We start from the raw sequence: 17,095 nt of genomic DNA on the forward strand, positions 1-17,095 counted from the left end.
AGGAATGGAATTAGAGTCATACAGTATTAGTAAATACTGCCTAGGTCAATTCAGTCAGTCTCCCTTCAAGAGAATCTGCTGCAAAGAGGCTAGATGGCCAGTAGCCTCCAGCTGACACCCCTTTGGTTTTTGTTTTGCTTTTTTTTTAAAGTAAGTCTTTAAAACAAATTTATTATTATTACTTTGGTTGCGCTGTGTCTTTGTTGCTGCACACGGGCTTTCCCTAGTTGTGGAGAATGAGGGCTATTCTTTGCTTTTGAGCACGTGTTTCTCACTGCAGTGGCTTAGTTTGTTGTGGAGCATGGGCTTCAGTAGTTTCAGCCCATGGGCTCAGTATTTTCGGCTTTCAGGTTCTAGAGCACAGGCTCAGTAGTTGTAGCACATGAGGCTTAGTTGCTCTGTGGTCTGTGGAATCTTCCCTGACTAGGGATAAAACCTGTGTCCCCTCATTGGCAGGCAGATTCTTACCACTGTACCATCAGGGAAATTCTCAAGCAATGCTTTACTGGGGCCCTTGCTACAGCAGTGGGGAGCAAGAACAAGCAACAGGTTCCCTTGCTCCACACCTTTGGGTCCATCACAGCATTCATGCCGAGCCCGTGCTCTCCCTAGGCTGCTCCCAGCCAATGACTGTGCCTGGCAGGATCACTAGATCTGGGTCACTCCGGCCTTGCTTCCTGTTAGCCTGGCTAAGACTGCAGAACTTTCACAGTGGACAGACCTGCCCTGTGATCTGCAGGCTCTCCATGCCTGCTCTTCTTCCCTGTCCCTTTTATCCTTCAGAGACATCGCCTTCTGTAAATATCTCTTACACATCTGATTCCACCTTGGCATCACCTCTTCAGAGGACATGAATTAACCTACACAATATTTACTAACACTGTCTGACTCTAATTCCACGCCTGGATGTATTCTCAATAGACAAGAGAGCATATAGCCACCAAAAGACATTTACAAAATGTTTGTAGCAGCTTTACTCATTATAGCTAAAAACTGGCCAAATGTCCATCAATTGTGGTTAGTCGTATAATAGACTATTATTCAGCTGTGTACAATAACATGGATAAAACTCTCAGACATAATGATGAATCAAAGAAGCCAGATAGTCAATAGATCTCATTGAGTAGAGGAATCCTGAAGGAGAGGGGCTACCAGGAGAATGAGTGCATTCAGTTATATGAAAACCACCAGAGAGTTAGAGTGGTGATCTTTTTGAGGACTGTGGCAGGCAGCCTTTAAGATGATTCCAGTGATCTGTCTCCCCGTATTCATGCCTTTGTGTAATGCCCTTCCATTCAGTGTAGACTGGACCTAGGGGCTTCCCCCCCACCCCAGTTTTATTGAGATATAATTGACATGTAACATTGTGCTAAATTTAGGATAAACAACATGATTTGATACATGTATATATTGTGAAATGATTACCACAGTAAGATTAGTTAATGCATCCACCACCGTATCTAATTACCTTTGCGTGGAGGGAGGAAATGACAGCATTTAAGATTTAGCAACTCTCTAAGCAATTTTCACATATACAATACATATTATTAACTACAGATTCCATTCTGTACATTAGAGCTCCAGAACTAATTCATCTCATAATTGGAAGTTTATGCCCTTTGACCAGCATCTGCCCATTTTCTCTACCTGCCAGCCCCTGCCAACCATCAATAAATGTTTCTATGATTTCAGCTTTTTTATTTTCCATGTGTGAGATTATATAGTACAGTTGACCCTTGAACAATACAGGTTTGAACTACACAGGTCCATTTGTACTTGGATTTTTTTCAATACATACATATACAGTTCTACACAATCCTCAGTTGGTTGAATCTGTGGCGGTGAAACCTCAGATATAGAAGGCTAACTGTAAAGTTATGTGTGGATTTTTGACTTTGTGGTGGGGTCAGTGCCCCTAAACCCTGCCTTATTCAAGGGTCAACTGTAGTTGACTTTCTCTGATTTATTTCACTTAGCATAATGCCCTCAAGGTTTGCCCATGTTGTCTCAAATGGGAGGATTTCCTTCTTTTTTGTGGCTGAATAATATTCCATAGTAGATACTTACCACATCTCCTTTATCCATTCATTCATCCAAGGACACTTTGGTTATATAAGTAATAGAATATGTAAAAGTGGTGGGCTGTCTCTTCTGAGAGTAGGTTACAAAAAAGACTGTGACTTCCATTTCTCTCTCTCTCTCTTATCCCTTGCTCTAAGGGAAGTTAGCAGCTTCTTATGGAGAAATGCAAGTGGCCAGAAACTCATGAATCCAGTCAACAGCCATGTGAGTGAGCTTGAAATAGAATTCTCTTGCCTTGAGATGCCTGCAGTCCCAGCGAACATCCTGATGGCATCCTTGTGAGAGCCCCTAAGCCAGGGAATCCAGCTAAACAATTCCTGACCCACAGGAACTATGAGGAAATAAGAGGTATTTTCCTTTATTTTGAGCTTCCCTGTTAGCTCAGCTGGTAAAGAATCTGCCTGCGATGCAGGAGATCTTGAGTTCGATTCCTGGGTCAGGAAGATCCCTTGGAGAAGGGAATGGCTACCCACTCCAGGATTCTTGCCTGGAGAATTTCATGGACAGAGGAGTCTGGCAGGCTACAGTCCATGGGGTTGCAAAGAGTAGGACATGACTGAGTGAATTTCACTTCACTTTCTTTAAGTTACTAAGTTTGGGGAAGTTTGTTACTGATTAATACATAATACAAGGACATCAGTTAGTCAAAATCCCTATATAAAACAAATCTCTTGGACAGTTCAGTTCAGTCACTCAGTTGTGTCCAACTCTTTGCGACCCCATGGACTGCAGCATGCCAGGCCTCCCTGTTCATCACCAACTCCCGGAGTTTACTCAAACTCATGTCCATTGAGTTGGTGATGCCATCCAACCATCTCGTCCTCTGTCATCCCCTTCTATTTCCACCTTCAATCTCTCCCAGCATCAGGGTCTTTTCAAATGAGTCAGCTCTTTGCATCAGGTGGCCAAAGTATTGGAGCTTCACCTTCAACATCAGTCCTTCCAATGAATATTCAGGACTGATTTCCTTTAGGATGAACTGGTTGGATCTCCTTGCAGTTACAACTAGGAAAAAGCTAGCAGAACAATATGTTTCTCAGAGACAGTGAGAATAACATACATGTGTTTTTCTTTTAGTTTTGGCCACCAGGAAGCTCAGAGCCAGATTTGTGGCTCAGTTTTAAATTATTATATGATACTCTATGGCCTGCTTGCCTATGTTCTCACTCCTGGTCTTTCCTTATATTTTGACTAGGCTTTTTCTTCATCCTAATTTTTTAGTTCATTTTTATATTTTACTGTATTATATGAAGTATGTTGTTGTTCAGTAGCTCATGAATGCTGGCGACTTTCCCCACCCCTGCCATCTTGTTCTCAAGTTCCTAACCTGTATGTAATTCTGACAACAACATTTGATGTAGGAACTATTGTTTTCTATGTTTTCAGTTCAGTTCAGTTACTCAGTCCTGTCTGACTCTTTGGGACCCCATGGACTGCAGCACACAGGCTTCCCTTTCCATCAGAAACTCCCAGAGCTTGCTCAAAATCATGTCCATCGAGTCAGTGACACAATCCAACCATCTCATCCTCTGTCATCCCCTTCTTTTCCTGCCTTTAATCTTTCCCAGCATCAGGGTCTTTTCCAATGAGTCGGTTCTTCGCATCAGGAGGCCAAAGTATTGGAGCTTCAGCTTCAACATCAGTCCTTCCAATGAATATTCAAGGTTGATTTTCCTTAGGATTCACTGGTTTGATCTCTTTGCAGTTCAAGGGACTCTCAAAAGTCTTCTCCAGCACCACAGTTCAAAAGCATCAATTCTTCGGCTCTCAGACTTCTTTAGTTAAGCCATCTCAAATTCAGCTCACAGGGAAGCAAGGCATTCAGAAATAATTTTAAAAAATAGTTCAGTTTGCACTTGTTGAATACGAAGTGCGTGGAGGTGGTGATGGAGAACATTAGGGAATGTAAGCGTGGCTATAGAGCTTGGCTCTGGAGTTCTGGCCAATGGCCAAGGTTAATTTGGATTGGGTGAGAAAATATCAAGTGATGGACAAAAAAAGGCGGAAAGTATGGCCATTGATTAGACCCCCAGGAGGTGAGGCCAAGGGCTTATCCAGTCACACACGTTGATATCTTTGAAATTTATTCCTCGCACCCAGCCCTATACGACCCGCCCGCGCCACCCAACCCCTGCTCGCCCCGCCCCAGCTCGCCCCACCCGACCCCTGCTCGCCCCGCCCCACCCCAGCTCGCCCCGCCCCTCCCGCCCGAAAGCCCCGCCCCCACCTCATGGCCCCGCCCCTTCTTCGGCCCCGCCCGCTGCGCGCGCCGCACCGCCTCTGGCTCCGCCCGCCGGCCGGCCTCTCGGGCGGTTGCGCGCTCCGCCCCCTCCCTCCGCGCCCGCGCGCGCCTTCCCTGCCCGGTCGGGCTCTCTCCTTTCGGGGCGGTTGGGCCGCGCGCCTGTGGGGGCGGGGCCCGGAGGAGGCGGTCGAGCCAATGGGGCGAGGCGGCGGCGGCGGCGGTGGCGGCGGCGGCGGAGGCGGTGGCGGTAGCGGCAGCGGCTGGGTCGGGCCCCGACGGGCGGCGGCGGCTGAGGTGGAGGCGGAGGGAGGCGGCGGCGGCGGCGGCGGTGAAGGCGGCGGCGGCGGCGGCGGCGGCGGCGGCGGAGGGGGGAAGATGGCGGCGCCCGTCCTGCTGAGAGTGTCGGTGCCGCGTTGGGAGCGGGTGGCCCGGTATGCAGTGTGCGCCGCCGGGATCCTGCTCTCCATCTACGCCTACCACGTGGAGCGAGAGAAGGAGCGGGACCCCGAGCACCGGGCCCTCTGCGACCTGGGGCCCTGGGTGAAGTGCTCCGCCGCCCTTGCCTCCAGGTAGCCCGGCTGGGGGGAGCGGGCCGGGAGCGGCCGAGCGGGGCGAGGGCGGAGGCTGGGGGTGGGGAGCGCGCGGCGGGAGCTCGGGCCTGGGGGGGCGGCGGGGACCGGGCCGCGGAGGGACCGACGGCGCCGCGAGCCGGGCAGGGGGCCGCGGCCGGGGCCGGGGGGGAGCGGCGGCCCGGGGTGGGGGGCGGCCGGAGTGCAGGCCGCCGGGGCTGAGGTGGCGGTGCCGCGAGACGGACGAGGAGGGAGGGATGAGGTGGCAGAGTGCAGCCGGGGAGGCCGGAGCGGACCGGGAGCAGTTGGGGAGGCTGGGAAGGGGCGAGTGGGGTTCACGGAGGGTGGGTTCCGGCCGGCATGACAGATTTCCTGGTTCTCGCCCCGGGAGGCGGGTCGGGGGTGCGGGACCCTGCCCGAAGGAGCCGTGAGGTCAGTGTCCACCCCTCGTCCGGGGTCGCCGCTGCTGCCCTAGGCTGTGCGGCCGGCGTGGGCTCGGAGGTTGCATTTCCCAATGTCTTCCCGGTGCTAGGACAGGTGTTTCCGTGGTCAGGCCTCTTTGTACTCTGGAGCGCTGATGGGAATTTTGCAGACTTCTTGAGACAGTGACATTTGCAGGCAAACACGAATTTGACCCTACTCTGGAAGAAGATACCGGCACTCAACATATCTGATTTCTTGGATTCCCCCTCGTATATTTCAGGGTGCCTGGTGGCCTGAGTTTGGGTCTAGTTTCAGCTTAATTTCAGTAAAATATGTCTTGTGTGATGACGATGTTTGGGGAATAAGGGTGACTTTTAAACGTTGACGGTTATTATAGTGGAATACCCACCGAAGATTAAAAATAAATAGATTGCTAAACTGGAGGGATTGGTTTGTTTTACTGATAATCTTAGGTTTTTAAGCATGTTGTAGTTGTTACAGTTTATTTTATACGTTAGATTTCCTAGGCAAATTACTTTGAAAAAAAAGAGGAATTTACATCTTTAAAGGGGCGGCTCTTTTTTTTCTTTTTTTGAGGAGGGTTCCTTTTTAAAAAGTAGCAAAAGTAAAAGGTTATACAGGTTGCACTGTTAATAGAGACATACTATGCCTAATATTTTCAGTTTGTTAGCGGTAGTCACGTTTGAGCAGTTTCTTCCTCTCCTGTTGATCTGTAACTTACTAGGCAGACAGTAATGTATATAGCTCACTAGTTATTTTGACCTACATATTGGTGATTATATGAACAACCTAGCTTTGGAGTTTGTCTTGTTACTATTTACAAGCTCCAGGCTGAGGATCTTTTCCACTTAATGTTCTTAGTGAGCCAGGTACTCTTTCTCATCTGTAACTTTTTAGTGGGAAAATAGTTATTATTGCCACATTAGATACAATGTGTTTAAAATGTAGATACCAGTTAACAGTTAAAATACAACAAAGTGACAAAAAGTTTACATTTGTTGTTGGGTATTTTGAACCAAGTTAATAGAACTAACAGACTCTCAGATACCCTTTTGAGGACCACTGAGTGTATTTTATGTAAACATTTGTATATTATTTTCACTATCCATTGGAAAGGACTTTTATACTTAGAGTACCTTGCACCCAAAGTTAGCTGAATAAGTATATAATGAAAAGACTGTGCAGCAGTATATATCAGGTGTTTGAAAAGAGAATAAAATAAGTTTTGATATTAGATTAACGTGGAATTTAAGCAGAATTATTACCAGTTTTAGCTTTTGGATACATTATAGTGTATAATAAATTTTACTAGATCTTTTAAGTTTTGGGCATGGAAAGAGTGATTTATGTTATCCAGACTGCATGTTTAAGTTCTTAAAATTGACTCTCCTTTTAAGAAGAGTGGTTTGAGTCATGTAGTAAGTACAGATTTTAAATATTTTCAGTTATGTGTCCTGTGAGATACAGGTTTTTGTGCTCTGATTTCATTTTAATAAGGCACCATAAAATAATATAAATAGCATCAAGTGAGATTAAAAGTTTATGTGTAAGACTGAAAAATCTGGATCTCTTTATGATTTTAAATGTGAATTTAATATGTTGTGACTGAAACTAATATTTGTGTTGCTGTGTACATAGACTATTTTAAATTTGCTCACCAAAGAAGGTAAGAAATAAGACATGCTAATAAGAGAAATAAGTAGCTTATTTGCCATGTATACAGTAAAATTCAAGAAATTTATCTAGTTTGACCAACTTGTTTGTAAACTACCTGCAAAGCCATATGTGTGTATATATATATATATATATACACACACACACACACTATATCTATCCATATACATGGAGATAGATAAATTTGGAAATTTGCTTGAGTCTGATTTATAGACCAATTTTCTTTTGGAAGTAGTAGACTAGACCTAATTAAAAGTTTTTATTTTGTCAGAGTGAAAAAGGCTTTAAATAAAAGCAAATTATTGGAGACCTCAAGTAGTAGCTCTTATTATTTGACTTAAGTATTGATTGCCAGTTAGCAGTAGTAGTAAAGAATGTGACTATTTTAGGAACAGAAACTTTGAGCCCAGGTTTGAGTGAGTAGAATTGAAGATGAAGAATGAGAAAAATCAACCAGTGAAACAAATCCTGAGGAAAGTTCTCTGCCCAAACCCTACATTAACTCATGTAATTTTGGATTGCTGAAACTCACTTTACTCCCATTTCTCAATCCTTCAGTGTCCCAATCCAAGTAAAATAGAGATTAATGAGAGAGTCTTGAGGTGTGTGTGTGTGTGTGTGTGTGAGTGACTGAAGTCCTCTGTTATTTTGGGAGGCATCATTATCTAAGGAAGTAGTTCCCCAATTTTTTGGATTTCAGAAGTATTCCCCCCCAAATTGGGAGGCTGCAAGAGACGTGCCAGGCTTCTTCCTAGTGGTAAAGAACCCGCCTACTAATGCAGGAGGCAAAAGAGATGCACTGTCTACTGTCACTGTCATTTTAAGTAAAGATATTTTAGCTCAAATAATTAGAACTCAGCGTGAAAGACCTTTAAATTGAATCAGTTAGCTTTGTTGAAAAGTTTACTTTCTTTTTATTTTTCCTCATTTATATTTAAATTACTAAAAAACATTATTGCAAGTCTGCACCAGCCTGCCAGCTAATCCCTGTCTAGAGTGCACTGAGCTCATATCCAAAGATTTTTGGTGGACTCCTAGCTCTTCACTTGTTAGACTGTGACCTCAGGCTAGTTGTCATCTTCATGGAGCCATAGTCGCTTCTCCTGTTAAATGGGGATATTAAAACCTACATTGCCATATGAATGGTAGGATTAAAAAGGATACACGGAATGAATAAATGGATGATACTTGGAATAAAGTATGCACTCAGTTACAGCTGTTATTGACTGGAGGTGGAATGATTATTTTTTTGCAGTGTCTCATCATAAATGCCTTTATGATATAAGTTTCTTGTTATATTTTAGATGTAAATTGTTCTAGTGTATTTTATTGCTGGGGCTTCCCAGGTGGTTCAGTGGTAAAGAATCCTGCCAGTGCAGGAGACAGGAGATGCTGGTTTGATCCCTGGGTTGGGAAGATCCCTTGGAGAAGAAAATAGCAACCCAGTATTATTGCCTAGAAAATCTAATGGACAGAGGAGCCTGTTAGACTGCAGTCCATGAGGTCATGAAGAGTTAGATACAACTTAGTAACTGAGCATGCACACATGCACTTTATTGCTCACTCCATGGCATAGTATAAAGACTTTAGTATGAAAACTTAAGTCCAGAGATTTCCCTGGTAGTCTAGTGGTTAAGACTTCGCCTTCCAGTGCAGGGGGCATGGGTTCAATCCCTTGATCAGGGAGCAAAGTCCCACATGCCTTGGGGTCGAAAAAACAAAGCATAAAACAGAAGCAGTATTGTAACAAATTCAATTAAGATTTTTAAAAATGGTCCATGTTAAAAAAAACACACAAAACTTAATAAAATCCATTTAAACAACTCCAAAGGTATGGCAAGAGACACAAAATAACGTGCAGAATATTCTTTAAAGGTGTTTCCTGTAAGTTGCATTAGACCCCTTCTTCTAAGAAGAACTTTTATGTGAGACAGAAATAATCTTGAAAGATTAATAAGCTTGACAGTTCATGTTCTCAAAACGTTGCCTTACTTTGCAAAATGTTGAACTAGGACCCCCTCATATCTTAAAGATAGTACCATCTATTTACTACCCTCCTCTTTGAGATACATTTTTGAAATTAGTTTAGAACCTAGAAATCTTTGCTGTCCCTGGCTTGGTCCAGCTATACTCACAGGTAAATGACTTGCCCAGGGTAACAGAGTTAGTGGCAACTTGGGACTAGAAGACTAGCTTTCAGAGTACTTGTTTAGACGGACCACCACCCGCCACCTCCATGTTTAAAATTAGGTTCTTATATAGATAATATGGGCTTCCCTGGTGGCGCAGATGGTCAAGAATCTGCCTGCAGTGCAGGAGACCCAGGTTTGATCTCTGGGTTGGGAAGATCCTCTGGAGAAGGGAATGGCTACCCACTCCAGTATTCTTGCCTGGAGAATTTCATGGACAGAGGAGCCTGGCAGGCTACAGTCAGTGGGGTTGCAAAGAGTCAGACATGACAGAGCAACTAACACACACATAAATAATATATTCACTGCTTTAAATTTGAAAGACACTAAAGTATATACAATGAATCACCCCTTTCATAATCCTTCTCCCAGGCTTGTACTTCTTCCTTTCCTTAATCAGACATTAAACTTTATAGAGCCTTCTTATGAGTATACAAGCATAAATATGACATATTAGTCTCCCAGTTTTTTAAACATAAAGCTGCCGTGTTCTGTACTGTACTTTACTCTTTGCTAGCATTCTTTCCATCACCACTATACTTTTAAGTGCTTACATTCATGTTTGGTGGAATGTTAATAGTAACTGCTTCTGTGTAAGAGAAAATTTGTTCTGCTAGTTAGTTTTGATCAAGATGAATTTAATAAATAAAACACAGATTCTTATGTGACCATTGTTTCTTGGGATGGAAATTTCAGAAGCAGTATGAACATCAGAGTGTAAGTGGAATAGATATCACAAAAGAGGTGAACCTGGATTGCCATGTGTTAGAGATAATTGTTAATACTTGGATAATGTCTACCGTGTGCTAGGCAGTGTTCTGAATGCTTTACATATGTTATTTAATTCTTAAAACTGTCTTGTGAGGCACTTTTTTCACCATTTTACAGATGAGAAGATTGAAGTATGCAGAAGGTAAATGAAACTTGATTTAAAAATACAGTGGCAGAGATCACATTTTTACCCAGGCAATCTGGCTCTTTACCACTACTTTATTTTTAAATTTTTTGCTCTGCAGCTTGTGGGATCTTAGTTTCCCAGCCAGGAATCAAACTGGTGCTCCCTGCAGTGGGAGCTCAGTCTTAACTGGACTGTCAGGGAAGTCCCTCTTTACCTCTACTTTAAATTCCATTTGATCTGATAGTGATACAGTGATACCAATATGAGCCAAATTTTAAAAAATATACACACATCTATGCCTTTTTTTTTTTTTTTCATCTGTGTGTCAAAAATGCCTAGTTTAGTGTTTTAGCTTTTACTTATTGAGAGTGATCTTTTTGGAAAAGCAAGAACATTACTATGAAGGCATGATGTTCAAGAAGTCAGTCCTTGGAGTGTTTGCTTTCTAAGCCTAAACTTGTAGAGATAACGGCTTTTGTCACACCTAGTTAGTGAACAGATTCCTAGTGGGGTGAGGATCAGGAAGACCTAACAGAATAGCTGAGAGAAGAAACATAAGGTGGATCTAGGTACCTGGAGGTATAGAGGGGAGGGGAAAAGAGTTAGTTTGAATTTGTACTAGGGTGGGGTATTCCTTTCAGAGAGAGGCGTTGATTCATAAGGACTTAGAGACTTGTGAGTTGGGCCTGGGGTGTGGTGTAGGTAAATCTCCAGAACCAAGAATTTGAGAGGGAGGGATTCATTTCCTGGCTGATTTGAAAGAATTCTAAATATGTGGAAAGGCAAAAATGGTGACCGTTCTGTGGGGGGAAGCAAACAGTCATATTGTCACGTAACAGAAACTTACCTGGGTCAGGAAAGGACTGGAATCTAGAGGCTGGCCAGAAAAATGCACAGCCAGGCATTCTTGTAAGCCACGTGTTCTTGTAAACATAGATAAGACTTAGAAGCACTGTGCCGTGGGTTTCTCTTCTGTACTGTGTTTGTACTAGATTGCACTAGATTTGTACCAGATTATTAATTTAAAGAATTCATTCCCCAGAATCCTAGTTTTATGGTAGTACAACAAGGATTTCATAAGCATTTGAGTCACATTTTTACCATTGTAAACTTTAAAACACTGTAAACGTTGTAAACCAGGGCTTCCCTCGTAGCTCAGCTGGAAAAGAATCCACCTGCACTGCAGGACTCCGGTTTGATGTCTGGGTTGGAGACATCTGCTGGAGAAGGGATAGGCTACCCACTCCAGTATTCTTGGATTTCTCTGGTGGCTCAGACAGTAAAGAATCCACCTATTTCCACCTGCAGCGCGGGAGACCTGGGTTTGATCCCTATTTTAGGAAAATCCCCTGGAGAAAGGGAACGGTTTCCCACTCCAGTATTAAGGCCTGGAGAATTCCATGGACAGAGTCTGGCAGACTGCAGTCCATGGGGTTGCAAAGAGTTGGGCACAACTGAGCGATTTCCACTTCACTTCAAACACTGATACACATTCAAATCATGCTAAATTTTAACAAATGAGACTGCTGATTTGTACTGCCAGGTTATCTAGGTTAAAAAAATAAGTCAGTCGTTAAAGGTTACATTCTATACAGTTGCGTTTATATCACATTATTGAGATAACAAAATGATAGAGATGAAGAATAGATTAGTTGTTGCCAGGAGTTAGGAATAGGGGAAGGTGTGGTTAAGGAGGCAGCATGAGGGAGCTTTGTGGGGAGGGAACTGTTCTGTATCTCAGCTGTTGTTACTCAAAGCTACAAGTGTCAAATGTGATAAAATTGCATAGAACACACGCATGAATGTAAAAGTGCTGAAGATATTAATAAACTGTGGATTGTACCACGGTCTGTCTCCTGGTTGTGATCTTGCATAGAAGTATGTAAGATATTACCATTGAAGGAAGTTAGGTGAAGGGCCCTTGGGTCCTTCCTGTATAGTTTTTTGCAAATTCCTGTGATTTATGACTATTTTTAAATGAAACATTAAAAAAAAAAAAAAGAAAAGGCAATGTATTTAAGATATTTGAGGAAAAATAAACAAAATGAAAAAAAAACTAAAATTATCCATAATGCCAACAGCCAGGTAACAATTCTTATAATGACATTTCTTGCTTTCTTTGTGCATGTACTTGAATTTCTAAAAATTCTGTTGATTGGAAAAATTGTAGCTTTATATTGTTCTTTTAAAAATTCAGACCACTGCTTATTTGTTCATGTAAGATTATAGGAGCAAATTTACTCCTATAAACACCTTTCATTGCATTGTGCAGTAAATGTGACTGTTTTGTGTATATAATGTCTTAATGTCAGATTAGTATATATTTTAAGTTTCATGTTTGTTTTACCAAAATATTTGTGGTTACCACATATTCTCATTGATATTATTAGAGATTTAACTTAGAATTTTTCTACTTGGACTTCTGGACAGGTGTAATAAATCCTTAGATAGCAATAATGTGCTATTTTTAAAAGAATGACAAAGACTTATTTGTAACTGCTAATCTCTGTGAATCAGGTTTTTTTTTTTTTTTATACTGGGCAATAAACAAAACAGATTTTTCCCAGTCTTCCAGAATTTAGAGTTTGTGTTCATCAGAAGAGTTTCACTGTAAATATTATAAATTTGAGCTTTTCAAATACACTAACAGAATAAAATGCTGCTTTAATTTGATTCTCATATTGTAGGTCCATATAAAATTTCACTTAGAAAAGCATTCCTTTGCTTAAAAAATTTTTTTAAATCCCCTGGATTATGATCTATAAAGTTTCTTTTGTCATTAGCACCTGAAATTGTCAGCATTTCAAGGATGCTGTTGTCACTGTTGTGTGATTATTGACCTTTTGAAAGCAGCACTGTATTTAGAAGTAAAATAATGGAATGGAATATCCATGACAAAATAGGAAGTAAAAGGAGTATATTCAACTCTTAGGAGTTTGATTTATTTCCTCCTGTCCATTGTACTAGTAGTTACAATCACAGACTAGAGCAGATGTATCTGGGTTGAAGTCGCAGTTTCTCCATAAAATAAGGATAATAAAGTGTCTAACTCAGGGTTATTGTAAATATGAAGTGCACCAATGCACCAATAACCTGTAGACAGTCTTAGCTCAGTGTCTGGCAGAGAAGAAAGTGTCCATAAAACTTAGCTATTATTTTAAAATATGGTTGAGATCATACTGTGTATATTTTATATCTTTTTTCCTCATTTAACAAGTCACAACTCTTCTCATGTCATTAAAAATTCCACCTGTAAGGTAAATAGGAGAACATCAGGTGCCCTGTGCCTCTGACAGTATTGGGCATTCTCATTTTTTTATACCTTTATCAATTTCATGTGTGAAAAATGTCATCTCGTTGTTTTGACTTCCTTCCCCCCACCCAAGTATAAGCAAGGTTTCATGGTTTTCACCTTGTTTTAACTGTTTGCATTTTTTTCTCCAGTCTTGCTTGTATAGATCTAAGAATTTCTATATTGATTTAGATAATGCTTTCTATATTTAAAGTACATAAATAAGTTATTATATTTTGTTAATATTTTTGCCATTTTCTACTTCATTAATTTTTGCAGTACTAGGGGTTTTTTAAAGTATATAAAATTTATTTTTCTTTGTTTTTGTTAGGTTTTAAATTTAGAAGGGCTTTTCTCATTCTGACATCAGATGAATGTATATTTATAATTTCTTTTGGTTTTGAAAAAATTAATTTCTTAATCATCTAAAATATAGCTTATCAGGCTTTAGATGAGTCTGTAACCTAACTTTTGTGCAGACATATGGTTAGTGGGCATTCATATTCCTTCTGGATGTTGCCTGTTCATGTCTTTGACCATTTTTTTCCCTTCAGGGTTGTCTTTTTTTTTTTTTTTTTCTTATTGGTTAGCAGGAATTCTTCAGATATACAGTAGTTTACAGTAGTTAATCCTTTGTTATATGCATTACACATATTTTTCACCTAATTTCTTCTCACTTGTCTTTTAATTTCACTTATGGTGTTTTTATTCATATAGAAGTTTAAACTTTTTATGTGGTCCCATCTTTGACTTCTTTGTTTGAGTTTTTTTGAGTTTTTTTTTTTTCCTTTAATCTTGTTTAACAAAATCTCTACCATCCCAAGATTTTTTTTTTTTTAATTCTCATGTGTTTGAAATTTGTTTTTTCATATCATATTTAACTTGTTCATTTTGTGTGGAATTTACTGTTTTGTCTGATGTAGGGGTAGAGATCTTTTTTCTCAGCTGACAAGCTTTTCCTGATTTCACTTATTGACTTGTCCATGTTTGAAGTGCTGCAAGAATCTCCTTATATACGTAGGGCCTCTGGACGCTCTGTTCATTTCCCCTGGTGTGTTTGTGTATGTTTCTGCAGAATTCTATTACACAGTGCCCCTTTCCCCTGCAGCTTTATTTACTACAGTTTGATACCAGCTAGAGCAAATATGCTCATTTTCATTTTTTTCTGGGCTATTATCATGCATTTATTGTTTCAGGTGAATTTTATAATTTATTTTGATAAGCTCTAAAAAAAAAATCCCATTGAAATTTTTATTAGAGATGTACTGACTTTATAGGTGAATTTGGGAAGGAGACAGCCTTCACTAAAATCTTTTTATCAAGGAACAAACAAACATTTTGACTTTCTGCTTCTTCTGGAGTTGCTAAATCTCATGCAGATTTAACCTAGATGTCCATTGTGTTTTGTTTTGTATGTGATTTGATGTGGTACTAGAAATTGAGAAATTTTATGATGGTGTTCTGGTGTGATCCAGGAATGTTAGAATTCTCTCCAGTCCATAGCCACCGTTTTCAAGTCTTTGGGGTTCCTAAGGGAGAGATTTATATTAAGTATTTGTACTGGCAATAAAACCCCCCAAACTTTGCCTCTTATTCTTGACTAGGACTTGAGCACCAAACCCCAAGACAGAAGACTCGAATGAACCCCACTGCTTTATGTGGAGTTGATGTTTTTCTCAATTTAGTTTAGCTTCATTTGCTTGAAACTGACCCAGGCTATGAGATGGATGCCCTCCATCTCCCCAGTTTTTGAGCACAGCTAGATCTTTCCCTTGTGATGTGGGCAAAGCTGGTCTGACCCATTCGTATCAGTGCTCAGGGCCTTGTAACCAGAGAGAGCCCATTTGCCCCGGCTGACTGCTGATCTGGCCTTGGCCTCCTGCCTCTGGCCTTTTCTGCCCAAGTAGTAGGTTTAGCTCTGGCTCTCCCTTGGAGTAGCAGAAGTCCTCTCTTGAAGGCGTCTCATGCCACTTCAGTCACATGGAAGACACGTAAAAGTGAGCCTGCACCTGTGTGCTGACCTTTTCATGGCGATTCTGCCCAGTGGTGCAGACCTAACAGTTCTCTCCATTCTATCTTCTTCCGTCCTGAGAATCAGGGAGAAGAGTGAGAGGGGCCTTCGTTTCTCACTTCCAAAGACAACATGAAAACTTACAACCGTTTTCAGAAGCATTGGCTTTCTCTTGGTTGTTGCTTTTCCCAAATCAGCCAGAGAGAGGTGGAGTAAAAAGTGGCTCGCTGAGTATTGTGCATAACGCGTATGCTTTCTAAACTATGCACCAGCCTGCAGTGAGTGACTGATTACTCAGGAGACGTTCTCTTCCTTTGCTTAATGGTTCACCACACACTCTTGATAGTCCTCCCACCACTTGGTTCCTTCCCAGTGTTCTGGTTTTTTTTACTGGCTTCTTCTTCTGTACCTGCCTGTTAAATGTTGGCATACCCGGGATCAGCCCCATACCTTCTTGTCAGTCTTATTTCCCTCAACAGTCATCTCCCTGTCCATGATTTCCCTGACAGGTGAATCCAAAATTTCTCTCCTCTGGACCTCTCCTTTGAGCTCGAGATCAACATATCTAATTGCCCACTGGACATCTCTGCCTGGATGTCTCAAAGGTACTTTATTTCATATCTTTCCCCTGAAAATGCTGTTTCCTTATCGCAGTGAAAGGCATGCCCACCCAAACTGGTGTGCAAGTCAGAAATCCGGCAGTTTCCCTTGGCTGTCTCTTTATTTCTCTCTTCCCCCAGCAAACCCCATCAAGTCCAGCTGACTTTTTTACATCTTTTTTTTTTTTTCCTGATTTGTAACCTTTTCACTTTTGTTCTGATACATACAGAAAAATCATTGGTCTGTGCATCTTTCTTTGATGTAGTGATTAAAAAGCATAAGCCTTGTAACCAACATTCAGGTCACTAAGTATTTGTCAGCATCGCAGAAAGCCCTCCCTAAAATTCCTCCTTATGAACTATACTTCTGCTCCTTCATTAGAGTGATCTCTGTCCTGACTTGTATATATATATGTGTATGTAACATATGTATGTTACATACACATATATATATGTGTAACATACACATATATATATACAAGTCAGGACAGAGATCTCATTTTATTTATTTGTTTTTAGCTGTGCTGTCTCTTCACTGCTGTACGGGCTTTTCTCTAGTTGCAGTGAGCAGGGTTACTCTTCACTGTGGTACGTGGGCTTCTCATTGTGGTGGCTTTTCTTGTTGCAGAGCATTGGCTCTGGGGTGCGTGGGCTTCAGTAGTTGCAGCTCATGGGCTCTAGAGTGCAGGCTCAGTAGTTGTGGGGCACGGGCTTAGTTGCTCTAAGGCATGTGGGCTCTTCCTAGACCAGGGATTGGACCCATGTCTCCTGCATTGGTAGGCGGGTTCTTTAGCACTGAGCCATCAGGGAAGCCCTCTGCCCTGACTCTTACGATATCATAATCACTTTCTTACTTTTCTACCTAAGGTTGCACCCAAATTTGGTGGTTTAGTTTTGCCTGCTTTTTCAGCCTTATACAAATGGAACCGTTTATTTTGTATACTTCACTCTGGCTCTTTTCACTCAACATTATTTTGTGAGATTCATCTGTGTGTGATGGAGCTGTAGTTGGTTCGTCATTGTGGGATGTTCTGTTATGCAAATATATCACAATTGATTATTTTGCTCTTTTTTTCAATGAGTTGCACCAGTTTA

At 41.5% G+C, this 17,095-nt stretch overlaps 1 protein-coding gene across 1 annotated transcript in view; it reads left to right on the forward strand.

Annotated features, from left to right (window-relative positions):
- Nucleotides 1-4,676: 4,676 nt before the first annotated feature.
- VKORC1L1 (vitamin K epoxide reductase complex subunit 1 like 1) overlaps nucleotides 4,677-17,095 on the forward strand; it is a 56,233-nt gene continuing 43,814 nt past the window's right edge. Inside the window, exon 1 of the mRNA XM_061153348.1 lies at nucleotides 4,677-4,893. Within this exon, the coding sequence (XP_061009331.1) occupies nucleotides 4,700-4,893 (194 nt within the window). The 5' untranslated portion in view covers nucleotides 4,677-4,699. The remainder of the gene's footprint in view (nucleotides 4,894-17,095) is intronic.

This window comes from Dama dama, chromosome 10 (genome assembly GCF_033118175.1).
Source record: "Dama dama isolate Ldn47 chromosome 10, ASM3311817v1, whole genome shotgun sequence".
In the NCBI taxonomy this organism is placed as follows: domain Eukaryota; kingdom Metazoa; phylum Chordata; class Mammalia; order Artiodactyla; family Cervidae; genus Dama; species Dama dama.